The 18612-nt window shown below is 37.6% G+C and overlaps 1 protein-coding gene across 29 annotated transcripts in view; it reads right to left on the bottom strand.

Annotated features, from left to right (window-relative positions):
• The window catches only part of NRXN1 (neurexin 1), a 679845-nt gene that overhangs the window by 358882 nt on the left and 302351 nt on the right, over positions 1-18612 (bottom strand). For all 29 annotated transcript variants that reach the window (XM_071422858.1, XM_071422867.1, XM_071423014.1 and 26 more), the window contains 2 exons: positions 5009-5131; positions 30-411 (listed from right to left, as the gene is read on the bottom strand). In XM_071422858.1, coding sequence (XP_071278959.1) covers positions 30-411; positions 5009-5131 — 505 coding nt within the window. The remainder of the gene's footprint in view (positions 1-29; positions 412-5008; positions 5132-18612) is intronic.

Genomic DNA, 18612 nt, shown 5'->3' with positions numbered 1-18612 from the left:
GTTTTGCTGTTATGCTAATCCATACATACCCTTTCACTAATTCAACCACAATGAAATCATTTCCATCGCCACTGTTAAAAAGTATCAATCCATCCAGGGAGGTGGTTTTGAACTGGAAAAAAAGGTGCATAGATGTGTACGCTTGTAGCGTGGCCAGTGCAACATAACTTGCTTTTGTTTTAAAGGTTACAGGGTCTGCTATGATGTTCCTGAACCCAAATCTTGCATTTAGCTCACAATAATCGATGTCTCCATTTTTACATAAGTCAATGTATGCCATGCCATTAAATGTGAGACTCTGTAGATGCCCAATAAAATTAGAAGGCACAGAAGACAGGTAGCGCCGTTCTGTTATTATTCCTGTTTCTATGTTGTGGAATTCCAGCCGTGTGTGATCGCCAGCCATTTGACCTTTAAACAGCAACAAGAAAACACGTGTTAGTCTCTGAAAGGGGAGGTCAAAGAGCACATCATGTGATTAAGCATCTGCATCATTTCCACTCTTTTCAGAATGTGCAAGGCCAATTTCTGTCTCCAAAGGGAATTCTTCCAAATTCATCCTAGTTACTGGTAAATCTAGGAGCCTTTCCAAAGCATTCAGTACATTTGGAGAAGGCCAACAGAAAAATTTCTAAACTGAAACAGTTTACCAGAGTACATTAAACTGCCAATAAAATCCCTCACTTTAGTTACACCTAACCAGATGTGGGCTTTCACTATAAGCAAGTGCAATTACTTAACATGAGGAACACAAAGGCCAATCTCAGAGCTAAACCAACAAAATCAGAGTCTCATGAAAGAGAAACAGAACAGCTTGAGGGATTTTATTCCATGTGTTTTGCTTCAATGTGCATGACTTGACCAGCAGTAGGAAGGATTCCTGTTTCAGCTGTCTTGGGTACATTAATGCCAGCCCTGCTGCAAAAAGCCCTGTGTGGCAAGGGTGGAGAGATGCTTGAGAGCAACTGGCTTTGTACCATGGGAATAAACCATGTGAGAAGGGGCAGAGCCCAAGGGATGGGCAGAGCAGAAAGCCTGCAGGAAGGGTGCATGCCAGTGTTCTTTAATCCTGGAAACAACAAGGGACTTGCTTACGTTGGAAAGGTGTCCAAAAGCAACCCCCTCAGCTGCCTTTGAGTTCTCTCTGCCATGCCTGGACCACTGCAGAGCAAGAAGCCTGAAATCTGCTGACTGCAAAGCTAATCTGGAGGAAAGGATCAGCACTGCCAGAGTACACTGCATACAGGTCAGGTAAGTTTTTAAGCTAGTTATTAAATACCTTACCCAGCACATCAAAATTGTGTTTACTGAAGAGTTTCTTTTTCTGACAGAACACCCAATTTTTTTCCATGCTTATTTTAAAGAAGTAGGGCAGTATTTTCACAGGGCTGATTCATGGTCACATTGTGTGGAAAAACAGCTTCTTATTACCAATGAATTTCACCACTTAATGTACCTTTTGCAAACCATTTTGCAAATTCCCCAGTTTCTTAGCTGTTTCACGTCTCTTGTGGAATACAGAGAAAGTGAAGAGCAGACCAAGTCAGGCTGGAATAAATACTGGCATAAAACAGCTCTAATACAAATTTTCACAGTGGCAAAGCTGTTGACAAGCCAAGTTCCCTCTGTCCATCCCCAAATATTCTGTTCCAAGAGAGAGTGTGAGCACTGCCCCAGGCTGGACATGTCAGAAGTGGCGCACAAAGCCTGGAGCAGGCTGACACAGCTGTACCTTTGTGGGTGTCATAAGCAAGTGTCTGTGGACATGTGTGTGACAGGGAAAAGACAAGGGAAAGAGAAATGTCAATATATCAGATTTGCCCAGGGAGATGAATTCATGAGCAGGTTAAGTCACAGCACTGAGATACAAGTACAGCCATCAGTGAAGTTACAGGGAAAATAGCTCTGTAAGTTTTAATGCCATTCAGGCACAAAAATTACTCTAATAATTTATGATAAACATTTACAAGTAGCTTACTTAGCTTTGAGATGGGTTCTGAAGGAGAACTTGTCATTGAACGCCACCTGCACTCACAGGGCTGAGCACTGCAAGAGGCACCCTAAACCCCAGGGACAGCCTTGATGTTCTTGTTTCTAAACATCACTTCTGAAGATACCACTTTCCCTCAATGCATTAAGGAAATGTGGCTTCTTCCATGCAGTAATGAGTCAGGGAGCTGTCTTGAAAAATGCCAAATGTATAATTTTTGCTGGGACAAGAGCTGTATGTTGGATCACAGCCAAAGAGATGAGGATCAGGTTTCAGAGAGGAACATTATATATTCCAGTCTTGTATCCCTTCAGATGGCATTCCAATAATGTCATGGCAAAAATCCACCAAGCTTTGGCCTGTAGCACAATATCCCCACTACATTAAATGCATCTCTTTCTTGAGCACAGTAATAAAAAGTCCCAGAATCTGGGCTCACATCCCAACATTTCAGTTCTACAAACATGCAAACAGGACCTGAGATTTCACATAATGCTCAACAGGATTTGTAAATGCAGCAATGAAGTAAAAAAGAATGTAGTTTGTACTTACAAGGCGGATTGTGTGGGGATTTGTTGGTGGTTTTTTGGGGTTTTTTTTTGTTTCTTTTTTTGTTTGGTCTGGTTTTGGTTTTCTTTTTTCTTTTAAGTTCGTCAGATTTGTGGAAAAACATCATACAAAAGGGCAATTGAATTTCTGTTCATAACCATAGGCTATTCTGTTACCCAAATTTAGTGAATTTCCAATCATTTTCATTTTCTATACAATCTTAGAAAACAAGGCTTATTAGAGATGGAAATATTAAACTCTTCTGTGATGAGTAACTTCAAAGCCACCTGTATGGCTTCCAATGAAAGCTAGTCATGCCTGAATTTCATTGCACACATCATGCATTTGTCAAAGAGGACCAAGCATAACTCACAAATGAACAAGTGGTATTTTATAATCTGCAAAAATTAGAAAGTCAGGCTGAATTATTTAATAGATTTTCATGGAGCTGAAGTTTTCTGGATCTGATGGGGATTCTTTCATATATGGCACAGGAAATAGAATCAAAAAAGGAAAACAACATGTGGAAGCAGAAAGCTGGAATTTTTAGCAGGAAGTCAGTTTACTTCCTTATTCTCCTCATAAAACTATAACAACTTTTCACATGAAAAATTAATGGGTTGTATTTAAATGAAATTTCTGATTGTTGGAACATCCGAAGAAAAGTTTAGAACAAGCACACTTTAATCCCATAAGGCAACCCTTTCCCTATGCTTTCAGGAAATTCAAAGCAACTACACATTAAATTTTATTACACACATTTGAAATTTAATTTTGTAAAGGATTTTAAAACACTCAGTGTTGGAAAAAACCTAAAACATCCAAAAAAACTCCACCCCCCCAAAATAAAAAAAACAAACCAAAACAAAAATTCTCACCACTTACACAAAAATAAAGACTTTTTTTTGTAGGAAATGTGACATTCATGGAACTAACAGCAGATTGCCTACATTTAAAGTTCCCTCTGTTTCTTCTCATACAGCATTTTCCTCCTCACTGATGGAGGAGGCCACAGATTGGCTACAGATTCAGGAATTATAGGATGTCTTTTTCCGTCCAAAATATTGGGATGAGTTTCTCCTTCTGGATTAATAACATTAAACATTTGTGCATTATGCAAATGCAGACAAGTTCCAGCTCAAAGAACTGAGAGGGAATTCAAGTCAACTGGCCATTTTTGGTTGTACATACTGGGTTGTGGAAAGAATGCAAATTTTGCACCAGAAAGCTGGACCCAGGTTATTATTATCCTGCAGTATTTGTAAATTAGAACTCTGGCATGAGGAGTCCAGGAATTGTGAATTTGGATATTGCATTGGATTTTGATCTAAACTATTTTTTTTCTATATTAGGATCTGTCTTGAGTAGCAGTTGAAGCAGCAAGATTATAATATTTATTGGTATACTTCCTCCTATACTATCAAAAAGAAAATAAATTAATAAGGCCATCTGTATTCTTGAGAAAATTACCCTAGGCATCATAACATACACAGACTTCAGTGCTGGAAGATATATTGGTAATTTCTGATTCTAGAAAATATGTTCTTGCAACTATATGAATTATTTTCCTACCAGTGACAAGACCCTCAGTGTTCTGTTGAGGTGAAAAGGGATTATTAAAGAAGTTACACTCCTCTTTAAAAAAAAAAACCAAAAAAAAAAAAAAAACCAAAAAAAAAATTAACTTGTTACTATTTTAACAAAGCTTAAAACCAATGATAAAAGTTGTTTAATTCTACACAAAACCAAAGAATAATTCTAAATAGCTAACAAAAATTTTAGGCACATTCTTCTGTGCAAGGAATCAGGGCCAGAAGCCAGATAAGTTGCTATTAACAACATGCATGTGAACATTGTCTTGTACAGGGCAAAACCAATGTGTTCTCTATTAACATTTCTGATCATATAAATACAGAAACACATTTCTATTCATCTGCTAACATGGCTGCCATTTTTTTTTCTCCCACCCCAACTGCTATTTTAGTATTTGAGAAAAACACGCTGCCTAATATATAATTATTGAGGACAGCTGATGCAAGATTCAAATCACAGTAGAATATCCTTCAAATGTTTATTAAACTCTTTCTTCCAGCAGTGGCTTAGAGTTTAGCCCTAACAATGTGTTGCCAAAAGCATTTTGCTTGCCTTCTCATTAGTGATGTACTAAATTACTTCTCTCCAATCACCGTATAAAAACATTCATTTAAGTCAGCACGAAGGTTTTCATTAATTTCAATAGCAACCTTAGAGCAACATTAATAGCAAGGGTAATAACACACTTCTTGTACCAGCATTCTAAGATGCATAACATGAATTTGGAATCTTACCCAGGAAAAAGGAAAAAAAGCACGTTACTCTCAGATAAAGCCGTTTTGCTTCTGTATAATTTTTTTTTGGTTTTGTTTTTATTTTGCTTTGTGTTTCCCCCTCCCAGCACCACAGAATCATGGAACCCCAGTGCCACAGTACCTGTCACGGCCTGCTGGTCATCCACCATTAACTTTAAACCTTTTCCTCGCCGCACCACACGCACTGTGTGCCACTCATTATCATTGAGGTTATAGCCAGCAAAAAGGGTTTCTGGGCCTTTGCCTGTAGGACATGCCAAACAGTCATTATGCAATCTTTAAAGCAGTTTACATGTGAACCTCACAGAGAAAGAGAGAAACAGAGAGACTGGCTGGGCAAATGTTAAAACTCACCAAAAGTCACATCAAGCAAGAAAATTACCAAGTATAAGCAAAACATAGAGCTACTATGTACTGTATACTACAGAACTATTAAACTAAAACACTTCTAATGTCTATTTAGCTATGTAAACACATTGTGTATGCACCAGGTTTTCATAAATAGGCACAGTCAACATGGATTTCATTGTTCACTTTTTAATCTTATACGAGCCTTTAAGAAATAGGTATACTGAACCAAAAGAACTTCCAAGTACTCATTTACAAGACTGGATTTTTAAAATGCTCATTTATTAAAAATAATTTGGTGGAAAATAAAAAGTGGTAAGTGTGTGTGCATGCTTTATATTTTTTCTTAATCTATCTCAATTTCTCTGTTTGTTTAGCTTCTGTTTATTAGGACTTAGAACATTATCTATTACCTCATCTAGATGACTTGTTACTATTCAGAATCAGTACCTTCTGCTGTCAGTAGATCTTCAAACCATGCTTTCCTTTTTCATTTCATGGATATGGGTTTGGTTGTTTTTTTTAAATCTGCTATTTCTCAGCAGTACAGCAAACATTTTTAATGCAAATTCTGTATATAGCACAATGTACTTGTGACAACCAAAGTATTCACAAACTTAGGAAAAAAGATACCTTTAATGCCCAGGAAAAGATTTCTTATAAGAAAAGGATTATGGATGTTGTGCCTTGCACTGTTGACCAAGAGAGAAAGAAAAGCCCTGAGTTTGTACTGTCATTGATATGAATAGATGATAGACCAAGCGCTGCATGAATAGATCAAAACTCATGTGGTGACTGTCCAAAAGGCAAAGATAATCTACAATAAAAAAAATTACATTGTTGTAAAACAGAGACCTCCCTAGTCTGTTTTTCAGTTCCTGTGGCAGAATAAATGCTGCTGATAACTTAAAGTTGTCAATTGAATTCTGGACTCTGTGCAAAAGAGAAACAGAGCCCCTGCAGCTGGTCCAGAGGAGGGCTACAAAGATGATCAAGGTACTGGAGCATCTCTCTGATTAGGAAAGGATGAAGGACTGGGGCTGTTCAGCCTTGAGAAGAGATGACTGAGAGGGAACCTCACCAGTGTCCATGAATATCTACAGGGAGGGGCCAAGGGATGGACCAGGGTCTGCTCGGTGGTGCTGGGCAGTGGGACAAGGGGCAACAGGCAGGAACTGAGGCTCAGGAAGTTCCACCTGAACATCAGGAAGAAGTTCCTTACTGTGCAGGTGGCACAGCACTGGAACAGGTCACCCAGGTAGGCTGTGGATTTCCCCCTCCATGGGGATATTCAAGAACTATCTGGACACAGTCCTGTGCCATGTGCTCCAGGACAAAACTGCCTGAGCAGGGAGGTTGGATCAGATGCCCCACTGTGGTTCTTTCCAGCATGACCCATCCTGTGATTCTGTATAAGAGACACATTATAAGATAACTTTTGACACAGAAACATTAGGGTTACCCTGAGTCAGACCATTACCTCCACTGTGCCCTGCCAGGTGACTCTATCCCATGTGTCAGTCTTGCTCTGGAAGGGACACGCAACTAGCTCTGAAACTCTCCCACTTTTCTCTTGGGATTCTATTCCATCCAGCACAGGCTAACTGTGATGGGTGAGATCTGTTAATAAAATCAAAGCCTAAAAATCAAAGCCTGTCTGACTTCAGAACTACACAGAAAGAAAAGGACACTAAGATCTTGATGTAGCTGTTCAGCATATTGGACAGTTTTCATCTCAGATATTTTCCATCTTCTGTCAGCAATTTTTAAATTGCTGCTGGTTTATTGCCCTGCTTTAATATGCAACCTTTGCTATTTTGGGCATGCCAAGGGATCTCCAGGAACAAAAATGCAAAGCAAAGGCAGTGAGAGTCTCATAACACTGTTTTTCTGTGTCTGTGTTGACACCAAGCTAGCAAAGGTGTTCAAACCCAGCAGAAGCAGATGATTGGGGTCAACTACATGAATCATTCTGTTCCTTAAATGTTTGCTTTCTTTGACAAGAGAAAGACCAGTTTTGCAAAAACCTTAAGTGAATAATATTCTCTTTGAATGTGCTGATATAGATGCAGTGACTAAAACCTTAAGCAATTTATTTTAAGCACTTCAGTGGAAGCAATTCTACCTAGATTTGGAGACAACAGATGGATTTTTTTTTTTTTAAAAGCTGAAATAACATGAGAAAAATCTTAGTGAGAGTCATTAAGCCTGCCTAGGCACACACCCTTTAATAATATCGTAAACATATTCATACTTATTTGTTAGTCCAACTTTTTTCTTTTTTAATTTTTAAAGTAGTTCAACCACTTAGTCTCCATTATCTTGCTTCATATCTCTAAAAGACCTAAAAGCATATGCAATTTTAATTTACTCTCACATTAACAACCCTCTATAGTGTCTCTTTCGTGCAAAGGTGCCTCAGTGTATGCTATTATCAAATCCAACTTGGCTGCTCACATTTACATCTATTCTATTTTAATGGCTGGGGACTTGTAAACTCTTCCTGTTGTAAAATTAAATGTGTGCTTTCCATCAGTCTATTTCCCTTGCAAGAGTACTCAGAGTAAAAAATCAGGTCAGAACTCGGTGAAAGCTGCCTGTTCCCAGTGCACACAATCCAAGAGAGGATTAAGGGGACCCGTGGTGAAAGGGCTCTGAAAAGGACAAACCTTGGTATGACACACCATGGGAGCAGTGCACTGAAAAGAGTCCTGGCCTTGGACAAACTACCCACTTGCACGGGAAAGAGGCCTTTCCTTCCTGGGTCTGATCTCTAACAGAGAAAAAGGGCTTTTGATTTGTCACAGAGGGTACAAGAAACTACAAAATAGCCAGGCCCAGTGCCCAGGGATTGTGTATCTACCTGTCCCATCATGGTGCTTCTCTGCAAAGTAGGACAGTTTTCCATGGCAGCTGAAGAGGGAGATAAGAAAGGAGGGATGCTCAACATTCCTGTGCTAATGCAGTGCTTGGGCTGCTTCCTGGCCAAGGACATGCTTTCACACAGAAAAGCAGCAAATATAATTGTAAGCAGAGTCTTTGGGAGAAAATTGTCTAAATGCCTAAACACAAAACCGTGTAGGAATCCATCGATACCACAAGACTACCACAACTGCAGAAGAAAACTCTTAACATACCCTGTTAAATGTCATTGGTCAACCTGAAGCATTGTTCATATTAGTACTGTCCTCACTGATTTTCAAATGTATTGACCTAAAATTAATTTAAACATCATATTGAGATCATACAGAGTCTTTTTCTGCCCTGGTTATAGTTCTTATGGTGAATCTACTATAAATCTATATCTAAATCATTGGCTCTCCAGTCTTGTTCTGACTACACTGATCTGACTCCACTTCACTTAAATCACACCAGCAGAAAGTGCTCTTGAATGAGTGTATTTAAATAACAATTGGCATACTTTTACCTTTTTTTTTTTTGTCAAGGGGTGTTCTGGGATTTAAAAAACCAAATTGTTCTATATCTCCCACAAGAAGAAAAGCAAGAGCCCCAATTAAAAGAATGGGTGCATATATATAAAATTTTGTTTTACGTGGACTGCTACTATTTTTCCAAACTTATGTCCCTCCACTCCTATTTCCCATACTGTCCTTCCCCTGGAATTCATGTGTCTCTTTCTAGACAGGACATGGTTATTTTGCTTCACACACCCAGCCAGCACTGGCTCACTTTCTGAGCTGCTGTTTCTCTCAGATACTAAAACCTTAATCATAAACCTTTTCTTTCTGAGACAAGATGCAAACTGGAAAAAAAAATCCATTGACTATCTCCTCTTGCTTAAGTATTAAATTTATTATCAACATCTAGGTTCAGCTCTTTTCCTGTTTTTAAAGGCTTAAATTACCACCATATTTTATGCATCCTTAGAGAAAATGGAGAGTAGCAAATAAAAGATGCACTGTCACTTTTATGGCTACCATGGTTTGCTCAGAGTCCATCATGCCAGTAAAATTTCCACATCCATTTAAAAGCAGATAATTGCTTGTACAAACACCTTTTTTCAAAGCAAAATGCAGACTGTGCAGTCAGTCAATATAGGTACAAATCTTGATGGTGCAATTCATTATAAGCTAAGAGATATAAAGCCCTAAATATTGCCAGTTATATGTTTACTTTGGCATCCAAAGCCGAGCTTACTTTGTTGTCAGCACCTCAGCTGGAACTTAACAGCCTTTCAAAGTTAAAGGAATAAAGTATGAACCTCCCAAAGGGGAAAAAAAATCTAATTTCCATCATGCTGAATATTCTAAATGTTCTTTGGAGATTCCTATTCTCTTTACTACCTTGTGAGGAGCTTATTCAGCCTAACTCAAGTGCTGAAGATTTGCTGAATTCCAACAAGTCAATCAATTAACTTTAATATGCACAACTTTTCCTCTTAGAGATATCTATCCTGTGGTACTTTACGTTTTTAAACAACTACTTGAACCAAACTGATGATTTTGAAAGAAGATACTAGCTCTTGCATTGTACCAAAACATGTTCAAAATGAGTTGTCTGAATTTTTTTCTCACAATGCAATCCACCACTACTACTAAGGCATATACCAAAATGCTTCAAACATTCAATTCTGCCATTAAAATAAATAAGAAATATAGAAAGAGGCACTGTAAACAGAGACTAGCAAGGGAGACTGGGTGTTTCAGTGAATGCTGTACTAACCAGTGGAACCCAGACAAATCACTACTATTTATTTATTAGTCAGTAAAAGAAAGATCAGTGTTTTCAGCCTGGTTTGCTGATAGAAAATTGTGCATAGTGCAGCTATCAGTAACAAGACAAAAAGACATTTGGACAAGAAGACAAAACCCTGGAATCTATTCAGTTAGTAGAGAAAGTTACTTGAGGTCAGGGTTGTCAAGACTTCAGCTAAAATTATAAATATTTTAGGATTCAGCTTGCTATGTATAGACAGCTGTGTGGCTCTGAGAGACAGCTCAGAGTGTCATTGTAAATACCTGGTGCACAACAAGAGGACTCTGTGCCATCTCAGTTATCCTGCTTCCAGAGTAAATTTAGCATGCCTCTAATCCAGGCTTCTAGATTCCAGCCCTCAGCCAGACTCACAGTCACTGAGCAAACCTCACGAGGCATCTGCATTACCAGGCTGCAGCACAAAAGGTTCAGGAGAGGCTCCTCCAGAGCAAGGACAGAAACACAAGACATACAGGGTAAGGCATCTTAACCTTCACTGTCCTTCCTGTGGCTGGCTACAGAAACGTTGCTGGTCTTCCAAAACACTCATTAGCACAGCTGAGCTTAAAAAGTCAATTAATGCAGTGAATCAACTGTGTTTTAAATGACTGTGCTGGTGTCATCCCAAAATTCCCTTGGCTAAATGTGTTTCTTGCCAACAGAAAAGTTTCATTGCCTGTTAAACATCAGAAATGTGTATCAGGTTATCATTTACAGCTAATTGATAGGTAAACTTGAAAAAAAAAATCTAATTGCAAGTCAAAGAAATTTTGTCCACTTTATTTTCTCCCCAGCAGGCTCATATGGAAAATTCCACAAGAATAGCGCATTCACTGAATTGTATCAAGAAAAACATATCAATCTTGCATAGCTTGATCCAAATGCTTCAGCCCACAATAGTTTTATTATAGGCAAAATTGCTTTTGGCAATTTGGGTAATGTATTGGCAGTTAAGGATATTTTTATCCCTTTTTTTTTTAAACAAAATTTGACATTTCAGAAATCAAAATGCAGGAGATTGGAGCTGCTAATATCATCCATCAGCCTTCATTGCAGCTGTACAACAGATTCGCTCATATTCCTCAGAATAACAGGAATATAATATTAAATATTTCCATCTAGGCATATCTATATTCCTACATTTCTACATTTCTCTCTCCAGAAATGTAGAAAGCTAAACAAGATACTTTTGAAAATTCTACTGGCTTCCCTTACACGGCTAAACTACAAACAGACTGCATTTAATGTTGATCTAGCTCACTAGCAAGGAGAAACAGCATACACCGTGAATTCACTGGGGAAGAAAAATCCATGGAAGAATATAAAAATAACCAATCCAGGAATCAGCACCATATCCAGTTCTGAGGGCACAGAGTTTTCACTTGTCTGGTTCTTTTCTCTAAATTTGCTTCCCTGACCATGGTCTGAGTTGCTGTGCATTTTCCTCCTCCCAGCTTTTTCTTTCTTTTGGAAACTGTTTAATTTAGGGTGCAATATCACACATACTCATCCATTTATCTTGTCTTAAGCTGTGAGATATTCACTGTGACACAGCTGATGTCTAAACAGAGCCAGTGGATCCAGGTGGGAAGGCAGAACACAGGCAGAGCTATTGGACTAAATTAAATCTAAGGATTCTGCCAAGAAAGGTGCTGCTGATGAGCCACTGTCTTGTGAAAGTCTATTCTCTACAAATAGAACCAGTACTCAGTTTCAGCAAGATGGAGAAAGAAAGAAAAAACATCAGAAAGCAGTAAACTTTAGAGTTGCAAGTCCTGGCCTCTAGAATTCCCTGCTAGACCAAAGAATTCGTAGAAGACAGACATATGCTCTCAAAAGTGTGCCTTGGTCATCAATAATTGGGTCTATTCTAATCTGAACTGTATTTCCTGAAAAAAAGGGGGTTGAAGTTGCAATTACAACTCTCTGTGAACTCAGAGCACATGAGAGGATAAAACTGATCTTGTTACTGCTTTATGACCCATCTTAGAGACCTCTCTCAATGTATAACTTAAAAACTTATGGCTTAAAATCAGTCGCATTTTAATTGAGTTTTGTAACTCATCTATCTAAGCAAGTGTAACACAAACAGCTCTAAGACATGTAGTTTTCCTTTTTCTTGGTAATAAGAAAAGTATCTTTTAAAAGCAGCTAAACCCAGAAATCAGCTAGATCCCTCTTTTTTTAATGAGTGCAGTTTCTCTTTCATACTGTTCTCTGAGGATTGTGACTATCAGAAAATGTGCTAAAGGTACTAAACATTGTATGAATCTACCCCAAGGCCCTGAACTACAGCAAAGTCAATGAGCATGAAAAAATATGGCTGTTGCTTTGTCAGCTCACTGCTGAATGCTCTGAGACATTTTCAGGAACCGTGGTGAACCTGACAATTGACTTTGCTGTAGGTGAGGTGAGTGTGAACTTTCAGTACCTGGCAGTCCTATGCTAATTTAAAGAAAACTGGAGTGGAAGATTATTTACTCTGTATTTACTGCAGGTAAAGAAATGTGCACTTGCAAAGATTGTGCAGCTTTACAATCACACTGTAAGGTCACATCCTGCCTTGGATCAGGCTAAATGCTTTAAAGTGCACTCAAGACTTACGAGGGTAAATTGGAATTCAGCAGCTTCAATTCCAAAAACTACTTGTCTGGCTTTAGTAAACCTTAATTTGTTTTCACATTAACCTGACATGGCTGCTATAATGAAAAATTCCACAGATTTTAAGCTGAATATGTTTGAGCATTTTGTTTTAAGTCAAACTTAACACAAACACTTTCAAGTCAATACCTTTGACTCCATTCTACCTAAGCTACTGCTGGACATTAGGAAAGCAGCAATTTCACAAGCCTTCTATCCTATTTAATAACTAAATTTATTATTTTTTTTAAATACCATAAGATTGCATATTGCATGAAGAAGAAAATGGGAAATTTTAATCCCTTTAAAAGACTGAAATTATCCCATGGATTTTTGAATTACACTGAGCTTTCTAATTATGAAAGATTATTTTAATAGAAAATTCTTTTTAGGTCTTATTTAATAATAACTTTGTAAAACTGCTGGAGAAAAGAATGGCTAATTCATCTGGAGTTACTAGTTACTTCTAGAGTTGTTATTACTTTTCCCCCCTCTATAAAGAGAATAGGATTGAAAATCAAGAGAACTGATGTGGGAACTTAGGAACTCCGATGTAAAATAGTATTAAAACTAACATTAAATCCCAATTTTAAGCAATATTGCAATTCACTTTTTAAAAAATGTAAATTCTTCAGCTGTTACTTCAATGGCAGCCAGAATCTCTAATATTCATTATTTCTGTATAAATTCAGAGTTTTATCAATACTACTAATTTGTGAGATGTGGCTTAAAGTAGGGGAAAACAGCAATCCTAAGATAAATTGAAGTTAAGTTTCTCCTTTTCCAAGAAGGGTTTGATTTTTACTTCAGACTCTTTATTCTGATCTTGACTACCAAACCAAAAGACCCAAACCTTAAAAAACACAGAGACAGAAAGATACATTTCTTGTCATGGATTTCCAGGAGCAGCAAGAACATTCTTCTGAGTTTTTTCAAAAGAATGGACTGTGCTACACCTGATAATCTCTCCATTTCCTTAGACATCATCTCTACAAGCTATTGCTCAAATAAGGTGCCCTGAGTTTCCAGGGGAATTTTGCTGCCTCCTCTGAGCCCAAGAGATCTGGAGAAGTTCTGACTTGGAAGAAGGATTTCACAGTAAGATGGCTACCTGAATAACTTTTATAATGTGGACCTTAATCTGTGTCATTCAGCTGATAACCAAAAAACGACTGAGAGCCAAAGGTGCTCCAGGCAAAGACGCAGCAGATCTCCAAGTGTACCCTTAGGAGCCTGAAGAACCTGTGCTACTTCTTTCCACTTACACCAGTGAAGTAAAAATAACCTAACTTACAGCAATCTTTGTAGGAAAAGTAGGCACACATTTTGATTATTTCATTTTTTTTCACTGCGAGAATTGGAATGTTTGTTGTACATTGGCTAGATTATAAGTGACAACAGGAAAAAAAAAGAAGAAACAGCTTTGCCACATTAGCCTTTCTGACATTGATATTGACTGTGCCCATTTATATCAAAACCATGGCTGTCAAAACTCGTTACATTTCAAAATATAAGCACAACTTAAGTATGCTTATCCATAATTTACCTTTTTATAGAAAAAAATTATCTTTATGTTTAGTTAAATTAACATAACAGAAAAAAACCCCATTTAAATATTTCCTTTTACCCTTATATCTTGCACAATGTTCTTAAGAATAAGCAGATTGGAAACTAGCTGGCATAGAAAGGAAGAGAATTTGGACTGTGACTTTATTTTAAGAATAGGCTCCTCTTAATTTACAGGTGTCTTCATCCCAAAAGCAGTTGTTATAAAATAGTTACAACTAAATCTCACACTCATATCCTTTTTTTTTTTGTAATTTAAATGCTAAATTATAACATTTTGCCTAATTAAGAATAATGAGAATAATATTTAAAGGTTTATTATTATTGATTATTTAACTGTTTTAAAATATTTTTATAATCATCATGGTTCAAAAAGCACAATTTCTTGACACTGCTTATTCTTGGGTACTTCTAGGCAGACATGAGTCAAGGAAGGAGGACTAAAATAGACATTTCAGATTGTTTTCAGAAATCACAAATGGATGAATACAAAGGTTGATCCCTGCTCTATGATCAGCCTCCACTGACTTTTGATACTCTTGCATGCCTGAGTAGAAAAGCATAGCTTTAGTACATGGAATTGCTTCTAACATTGATAGAATCTCTCCAGTGCTCTTGTGCCATTTATCATCTCTTTAGGGCTGTGCTCAGCATCAGCAAGTGACAATTTTTTATGAAACAAAACAAGCAAGCTTCTTGACAGAAGTGCCTACTTGCACTTTCTTAAGGTGTGCTCTGTATCTTGATTTATGGCAATTTTAGGGAATCAAGAATCCGTGTTGCTGACTTTCAGAGGTAGTGCTGCTCTTATTCACAGCCAATTAGCTCCTCAGCTGGGTTCCTAAGTGTCTTGTATCATGTCAGTGGTGGTGGCAGCTGTCTCCTGCTAGCTGGAGATGTGAGAAAGCTTCTTCCCCCCAGAGCAAACGGTGTGGTCCTTTCCTCCCCAGGAGACAGCACACTTGTTTTCAAGCTGCTGAAATGTTACACAGCAAAAACTGCAGAGACAGTTCAAAGTATACCAGCAACCACAACAAAAGTTCAGCAGGTAATTTTCTCCAATATTCAACAATTGTGCTTAAATTTTGGTAAAACGGTAACTCCTTCAATGGCAGCGAGCATGGTTGCTATTTTTCACTTCTGGTCCAATTTCCACAAGTCATACATAAACAGTTCATGGCATGTAAGTGAAAGATGGAATTGTTGACTTACCTATTTGAGCTTTCTTTTCCAGACAGATTTTACTACTAGTGAGAAATGCCTTAATTTGCAGAGTCAGAGAGCAACTGTTAACTAATGATATTTTATTTCTACATACATGCACTTCACTCCCTGGAGGAAAATCTCACAGAATATAAAATGAATGAGAAATAATACCAAAGAATTAGTATAAGCTACATGAACCACAGCTCCCTTTTTCCTTTAATTGATTTTTCTCATTCCATGTCTTGGTCTTCATCTTGTGTCTTGTTGCTTCAAGACTGCCTAGACAAGTAACTGCTGAAGAATTCCTTGCAGACTTCCCAAAGGGGACTGCATCTCACAAAGCCAACTTTATCTTGATGTCTCAGCTCAACAGAGCAATATCTCCTTTGAAGTGACTTGTCTGATGGATTGAGGCCTAGAAATCAGCTGGAAGGGAGCATAAGTTAACCTCTTGACATGTCACCCAAAAAAAGTAATGTGCTTGGATGGAAATTTCAACAGCTACCTGAATATAATTCATTAAAGTTATTGTCAAGAAGAGATAATAAGGAAGCAGTTATGTGGTTCCAGTAATAAGCTACTGAGTGCTTAAAATGTTATGATAGATGTTTCATGCATTTTAATAGACATAAATGCAAAATGTGCTAGATACAGAGTAAGTGCTTTTAATATAAGTAACTGCTCATCAGTGACATGCACTGGGTAGATGTTTTTAATGTTATCAGCTCTTCAAAAAAAGCACATTGAGAAATGAATTACTGTTCTTATAACATTAATGAAGAATAATGTTGTAGCTGAGGGCTTGCTAGGCTCCTTCATCAAGACTGAACTTATGAAATGCTGCCTTGCTGCAGAGGAGTGAAGCAAGGATAAATGAGGCACCTTCCTGAAACAGTCATTAGTAAAACTAATACATACTTACACAAAGGTTTTTGCAGATACAGTAAAGGAGGGGCCATCAAAATGCCACAGATGACTCAGAAACCAGAATCTGTGAACTTTTATGTGTGCAAATAGGTGGACACCTCAATTTCTGTGCTACATTTGAAAAGGACAAAACCTCTATGCCCATGTGCTGTTCTCTACTGTCTATAACCAGATTGCCCTGATCTTAGTGCTGAAAGAGTAAGATAATTCCTTACCAGGGATTTATTCCAGACTTCCAGCAGAACAAATATAGAAATGTATCAAATTAATTTTGATTTATGCAAAATTTTAGTTTGGCACCCTTTTCATTTTTTTTTCTTCGATTGAAGAAGAGGGAGCCAAGCATTTCCTAAGCAGCTTGGCTCTCCTCATCAGACAAAGCTGAGAAATAGGATCAGATCTGACTCTCATTGAAATTAGTTGCACTTTTTTTTGCATTTAGAAGTAGTATCTATTAATATGAGAGGGACAGACAGAAACTTGGCAATTCCCCTCAACATATGCCAGACCTGCTGCAATGCTCACTGGCTGTGCTAGGGAGAACCAGACACCTCATTCCAATTTTACTCTCTTTGACTCTGTTTCCCCTTTCTCTTTTTCCTACCAAATGCATGTCCATTCTATTAAAAAAAAAAAAATCCCAAACACCTATTCTATGATGAGTTCCTTACAAGTGTGTATTAGGACAGAATGGCAGCTGTGAGCATGTGTTGTGCTGATCAGAAAAGCAGTATCCACCTGCAGAGAGATGGCAATTTGGTTGGTTTTCCTTGAAAAGTTCTTGAGATAACACAGCACCACTGAATTACTATGGCTTTGTTATTGGAAAAAGACCTATTCACTTACTTAATAAATTTAAATGCTTTCTGAACTAAACTATTCATGATTTTAGTATCTTTAGCACAGATTTTTTTTTTTTTTGAAAAAAAATAACCAAATAATTTTCCATTCCCTGAAAATAAGTCTTTAGACTGTAGTATCACAATATAAAGACTGGAGTGTTTCTCCATAGAATTTTCATTTATAAGCACTTCCAAATGTTTTCTGCAAACATTATTAATAATATTCCTCTCAAGCGCATTATATCTTAGAGAGTCCTAAGAAACAAAGGCAGAAAAAGGAAATAAAGGTGTTTTTACATGAAGTCTGATGGTATTTTTAATCTGTGTATAAATTTAGAAATATCATCAACTCGCCAATGCTGAGTTACTGTTATTTTTTTTTAATACTGAATGCCAACAATGGATTTCTTTTTTAAGGAGCCACAGACCAAAATTTCTGGCCAGAAAGCTCTTATTATTAAGTAAAAAAAAAAAAATTCACAATGCCTAGTGAATATAAAAGAGCCATCTTAATTAATGGCTTACCCTAATTTGACTTGATTTGTCAGTTAATCAAGAAGGTTTTTTGAGAAATTGTTGAAATATTCGCTTGTGTCATCTGCTGCCATCTGTGTCTTAACGCTCTAATTTTCATGGAATCTGATTACAAAGTTTAGAATGACTGTATACAACCCAGTTGATGATAGATTTATATATTTTTTTCAGCCTAGTGTTTCTCTGAGTCTGTGATTACTTTCACTAGCAATTTCCTGTTGCTCTCAATACAGGGTATAAACTAGTGATGAAATAATTAGGGAAAGAAGTTGCAAATTAAGCTGGGAAATGGTACATAAGACCAGCTAGTTCAGCACTGTGCTTTGAAGAGCAGCACAGAAAAGCAGAACTGCTCTGTAGCAATTACTACTCTAATACAGTCACAGGTTCCAGTAATGGCCATGTTTGGGACTTCTGGAGCTGCAGAAACAGCCTTATCTCAGAAAGCCCTTGATGTATTTCCATTTCATTTAAAAAAAATCAATTTATTACCCTCCTGCTGCTTCTTATGGCTGTATAATCATATATTTATAAAAATACATTCATATTCTCTCAGGTATTTTTTTTCCCTAGCAAGTCTAGCTGCCCCATGTAGGAAAGCTAATCCATTCTTGTAATCCTCCCTGCTGCAGTGCCCTGTGTTTTCCCCATTTAAGTTAATCATGAGGAATGGGAACTGAACACACATGGAGTGTTCAGGAAGGGGATAAGCCATGACTGCATAACAGCACAATGCTGCTTTCTCTCCTGGTCTCACCTCCTCTCCCCACAGCTACTCCCATCCACTGGGATTTCTGGTCACTTTGAGCACTGAACTGTTTTCTGAGAGCTATTTACAATGGCTGCACAATTTCCTCAGCTCAGTGCCACCACACTGCTTTTCTTAGCTGGCATCGTTACGGTGACTTTTTTCTAGCATGAATTACCTTGTGTGTATTGCTGTTTA

Source organism: Agelaius tricolor, unplaced genomic scaffold (genome assembly GCF_023055355.1).
Source record: "Agelaius tricolor isolate 1412-34295 unplaced genomic scaffold, bAgeTri1.0.p SCAF_1, whole genome shotgun sequence".
Lineage (NCBI taxonomy): Eukaryota > Metazoa > Chordata > Aves > Passeriformes > Icteridae > Agelaius > Agelaius tricolor.
Note: the sequence above shows the minus strand (reverse complement) of the source record. Positions and strands in the feature narration are given on the sequence as shown.